Genomic DNA, 5,857 nt, shown 5'->3' on the forward strand with positions numbered 1-5,857 from the left:
AACAGCTAGAAAAATTTTGGTCATTAGAAGATACGAATGTAACGCAATCGAAATCGGTACACGAAATGGCATGCGAAAATCATTATATCCAAAATACCAAACGCGACGAATCGGGACGGTATATTGTGCGTCTACCCTTCCGCGAAGAGAGACACGATTACAGTCACTTACGTAGTATAGCCCTACGTCGGTTCCATAATCTCTGGAAGAAATTACACGCGAACACCGAACTCCGCGAGGAATATGAACGGATTATGCAGGAATACATCGAGTTAGGACACATGTCGATCGTCGAAGACGAACCCATAGGAGGTTGCTATCTTCCCCACCACGCGGTCATTAAATCAGCCAGTATGACAACAAAGGTACGGGTCGTATTCGACGCCTCCGCGAAAAACGATAAGAGACATTCTCTCAACGACACCTTATTAGTCGGACCCACAATCCAAGACACGTTAGTAGAACACTTGTTACGATTCCGAACGGATCGATACGTATTGACGGCGGATATCGAGAAAATGTATCGACAAATATGGATTCATCCGGACGATCGCCAGTATCAACGGATATTTTGGTTACATAACGAACAGATCCGCACCTTCGAACTCAATACGATGACATTCGGAAAAGCCTCAGCACCTTTTCTTGCCATACGAACCATAAAACAACTCGCGAAGGATGCAGGCGAAGATCATCCGCTCAGAGCCGAAATATTAAACCGGGATCTATACGTTGATGACCTCATTACTGGAGCGGATAACATCGAAACCCTCGGAAGGATACGCGATCAAACCATAGAAATATTGAAACGAGGCGGGTTTAACATACGACAGTGGGCGTCTAACTTCCGACCGGTGCTCGAAAATTTAGATATAAAGAACGTCGACGTCGAACTCTGCTCGAGGGAAAATCATGTTTTAAAGACACTCAGTATTTCATGGAACGCCCACCGCGATTATCTAATCTATTCCGTCGCGCCCGTAGACACTCGCGAAAGAATTACCAAGCGACGAATTCTATCCGAAGTAGCAAGGATCTTCGATCCACTCGGACTGTTAGGACCCGTCATTCTAACAGCTAAGGTCTTCATCCAAGACTGCTGGAAAACACACGTTGACTGAGACGAATCTGTGCCCAGCGCATTACATACCTCGTGGATAACATGCGCGGAACAAATGAAATTAATCGATAATTTAACAATCGAGAGACGCGTTACACTCGATGACCCGATCGACGTGCAATTACACGGTTTCTGCGACGCGAGTCAATCTGGTGACGGCGGCTGTTTCTATGTAAGATCGCGAGATAAATTCGGTAATACGCGCGTACGTCTACTTTGCGCTAAAAGTCGCGTGGCTCCTCTTAAGGACACCACCATACCACGTTTAGAATTATGCGGAGCATTGACACTCGCGCGATTATATAGAGAAGTCCGGACCGCCGACGGATTAAAACCCGACAAGATAACGTTCTGGTCCGATTCGATGATTATATTAGGTTGGCTGAAAAGAGACTCCGGTACGTTGAAAATATACACGGCAAATCGCGTGCGCGAAATACAAGAAATCTGTGAAGGTATCACATGGCGACATGTGCGATCCGAAGACAACCCAGAGGACGCTTTATCTAGGGGACAACTCCCACGCGATTTCCTGAAGAACAAGGTATGGTTTCACGGACCATCTTGGCTCGAGCGACCGGAGGCCGAGTGGCCAGTCCCGACTGAAAGAGAAATTCTCGAATTGCCGGACGTAAAGAGACTATCGGTACTAACGACGCGAATTGAATCAGGAAGCATATTTCAGCGATTCTCTAGTTACACGCGATTATTAAAAATTGTAGCCCAATGCCGACGATGGCTTAAAACTAACTCATATAAGGGAGAATTGTCTACCGCAGAAATAACAGAAACGGAACGACGCGTTTTAAAATTCGTGCAAGACGAACAATTTCACGCCGAAAGAGAAAGGCTGAAGACAGCGGGGGGAGTCAAGAGCACAAAGCTCGCCGTGTTAAATCCGATCCTTGACAAAGAAGGTTTAATTCGAGTGGGGGGTCGACTTCGAAACGCAAATTTAAGTTTCCACGAGAAATGTCCGATATTATTGCCCTCACATCACCACGTCACCGATCTCATTATCCGAAGGCTCCATGAACAAAACTTTCACGCCGGTATACAGACTACCCCCTATGCCCTTCGACAACGTTTTTGGCTCCTCGACGGCAAGAATCAGGTGCGAAGAATCGTACGTCATTGCGTACGTTGCATCCGATTCCGTGCGTCCGGCATCCAGTATAAAATGGGAGATTTACCAAGCTCACGAGTGCAGGAAGCCACTGCATTCTCCCATGTCGGAGTAGATTTCTTTGGCCCAATTTACGCGAAAGAAAAGAAGCACCGTAATAAAGGTCGCGTTAAAATATACGGGTGTATTTTCATCTGCATGACCATCAAGGCTGTACACATCGAACTAGTCAGCGATCTGACTACAGATGCCTTTTTAGCCGCTTTCAGGCGTTTTGTGAGTCGAAGAGCTGTTCCAACTCATATTTATTCGGATAACGGAACAAACTTTGTCGGGGCTAATAACCAGTTAAGGGAATTATACGCCTTGATTGAGTCGAAAGAATATAAAACAAAGGTCCATAATTTCGCAGTAGATCATAGAATATCATGGCATTTTAATCCTCCTTTATCACCTCATTTCGGAGGTTTGTGGGAAGCGGCCGTCAAATCTTTCAAAGACCATTTTAAACGGGTTGTCGGCGAACTTCTCTTCACATAAGAAGAATTAACTACATTCGTGATCGAAATCGAAGCAATTTTAAATTCACGCCCGTTATGTCCTATCTCATCAGATCCGAATGACGTGACAGCTCTAACACCTGTACATTTTTTAGTTGAAAGACCTATTACGACATTGCCAGAGGAAGATTATGCTAAGACACCAGCTAATCGATTGTCTTCGTGGAAACACATCACGAAGGTGCGACAAGATTTCTGGCGACGATGGCACATTGAATATCTACGAGAATTGCAGAAACGTCATAAATGGATACAACCCCAGCAAAAGATTGAAAAGGACACCATCGTTATTCTCATCGACAAGAATCAACCTTGCATGAGATGGCCATTAGGCCGGATCGTGAACATACACCCAGGACAAGATGATATAGTACGAGTGGTTACCGTGAAGACGGTTCACGGTGTTGTCAAGCGAAATGCGACAACTATTTGTCCATTGTTAAACCATCATTAATTTTCTTGCGTTGTATCTTTTATAATTAACGTTCGTGCGTAGTATCTCTTATGATTAACTTTCTCGTACGTACAAAACAGATAGATCGACTGGCCAGCGATTCACTGAATAAGGTAAGCAGCTCGTGCTGCAAGCGATATATAATATAGCGATATATAAATTGTGACTCGTGTCACAAATATTGTAAAATTGATTGTAATAAGCGCACAACACAAACCATGTATTATGAATGTCATTGATCGTTACACTCTCAACGGGGGAGTATGTACGATCCAAAAGGATCGTACGGTGATTAGCGGTATTCGAAATTCGCGCGCGTCCACTTCCATCGATTGGGATTCTAGATCGATACTCATTGCGAGCATCGATCAACTATTAGTACCTATCGAAGCGTTGCTCTAGCTACCCCCACCTCTCGCATCCCCACTTCTCATAGCCCTAGTACGTACGTCCTGCTGGGCCAGTACGAAAGGGGCATTCTTCCTATTCTTCACTGGACGCCTACGACTACACATCTTGAGGGATTATAGAGGCTTTAAGAATTCACAAAGGACAACGAAGAGAATATCCTAATCTTCAAGACTCGTGAAAGTGAGCCCATTCAACATCACAACCCTTAAGGTTGTGATCGCTATATTTGCGGAGTGCGAGAGCATAAACAAATTGCCAGAGGACTCTTAGTTGAGGAATTTCGGCTATAACATTGTTTTTGAATTTTCAGTTTATTGAATATGTACAGTGAGTTGTAGTCGGTTGTTACGTTTAAGTGTGGTTACGTGAGATTAACTGACTTGGGTGTTGGGAGTACCGGTAATCATAAAGATTTGGGGCACTGGAATGAGCCAATGGGAAGTCAGGAGTGCGACAGCTGGGGGTAGCGGCACGGAGTGCCTGGCCGGATGGGAAGGCGGTCTCTTGTTGTATATAGCCGCAACATTGTGAAAAATTTTCACAATGTTGTTAAATTTTCCCAAAATTTAATATTCCCTAATAATAATGGATTACGAAGGAAAGAATAGTTTAGAAGAATATTGTGCTGATGTGCTTTCTGATGTTCTTGACGATTATGATTTAGAAGAGACAAGTTGAAGTGATACAGAATCTGTAGATTCAGATATTATTACTGGAGTGCGAAGAAAACGACGGGTCCTGCCTTTACCGAGTTCTTCTGACGAATGTGACGAAGAAATGCATTCAGACTGGACAGAATTTGATTAAACAGCGAATAATAATGAATCTTTTAGGGGCACTCCGGGTCCTACAGTGTTTCCAACAAATACAAGTATGGTCGATGAATTCGTAGATATGTTTATTGGGAACGATTTATTTGAATTTATTGCCACGGAAACAAACAGATACCACGCACAGAATTGTGGCAAATATAAAGAGCAAAAAAAGTGCTAAATGGTTCGATGTAACGGTGGCAGAGCTGAAAAAGTGGTTTGCACTAATAATTATAATGGGACTTGTAAAAAAACCAAGAATGGAGGATTACTGGTCCACAAATCCACTGATAGAGACTCAAATATTTTCCAAAACAATGAGCCGCAATAGATTCAGGCAAATATTGACATACATTCATTTTGCAAACAATGCTAATACACCTACCAATGGTAACCGACTCTTCAAAATACAATACCTAATCGACTATTTCTCCAAAAAAATTGAAGAAAATTTCAATCTTTCACAAAACATTTGTATTGACGAAGGTATGATACCGTGGCGCGGAAGGCTTAACTTTAATACTTATAATCCATCCAAAATTATCAAATATGGTATCCTTATTCGAATGCTATGCGATTCTGCTACTAGATATATTTTGAGCTTTAAACTTTATTGTGGCGTTGGACAAAGTCTAAACACCACGATAATGGAATTATTGAGACGTTCCTTTGGAAAATGGCACCATTTCTATATGGACAATCTGTACAATAGTGTTGTCCTCGCAAAAGAACTACTATTTAAACAAATCCGAGTGTGTGGAACAATTAGGCGTGACCGAGAACTACCAGATTCTTTAAAAAATGCGAAGTTGAAAAGATCGGAAACTTTGTTTAAGCGACAAGAAGAAATACTTTTGCAGTTGTGGCAAACCTTGAAAAACAGAGTTGTCCGAATGATATCTACAATTCACAATGCCGAATTTGTGGACAGTGGAAAGATTTGTAGAAAAACTGGCCGAGCGATTCAAAAACCCGGATGTATTTTTGATTATAATCAGCATATGAAAGGAGTGGATCGAGCTGATCAATATCTTAGTTATTACCCCATATTCAGAAAGACTCTAAAGTGGTTTAAAAAGGTTGCATTGTATCTATTTAACTGCGGTTTGCTCAATGCTTTTAAAGTATATAGACATATGAACGAAAGTTGTGGTAAAACTCGGGAATTTCGCGACTTCCTGCTGCGTGTAGCAAGATATTGGATACAACACAGAGACATCGAAGGGAATTTTACAAATCCCACAACATCGACTCATCATCATCAGGATCCACTTCACAGACTTTCTGGAAATTTAAAACACCACCAATTGATTACAATTAGTCCAACTAATATACGTAAAAGAAGAAGATGTCACATATGCTATTCACATCGTA

General features: G+C 42.3%; 2 protein-coding genes across 2 annotated transcripts; both read left to right on the forward strand.

Annotated features, from left to right (window-relative positions):
* The first annotated feature begins 254 nt into the window (after positions 1-254).
* On the forward strand, positions 255-1,121 carry LOC149032297 (uncharacterized). The gene has a single exon (XM_089173399.1). It carries the CDS (start codon positions 255-257, stop codon positions 1,119-1,121), a length of 867 nt encoding a protein of 288 aa, XP_089029525.1.
* Positions 1,122-1,175: 54 nt separating this feature from the next.
* On the forward strand, positions 1,176-3,260 carry LOC107073478 (uncharacterized). The gene is made up of 2 exons (XM_015334167.2): positions 1,176-2,712; positions 2,860-3,260. The coding sequence occupies exons 1-2, from the start codon at positions 1,176-1,178 to the stop codon at positions 3,258-3,260; spliced, it is 1,938 nt and encodes a 645-aa protein (XP_015189653.2).
* Positions 3,261-5,857: the final 2,597 nt, after the last annotated feature.

Source organism: Polistes dominula, unplaced genomic scaffold (assembly GCF_049000335.1).
Source record: "Polistes dominula isolate Pdom_NZ unplaced genomic scaffold, Pdom_raw_medaka contig_280, whole genome shotgun sequence".
NCBI lineage: Eukaryota > Metazoa > Arthropoda > Insecta > Hymenoptera > Vespidae > Polistes > Polistes dominula.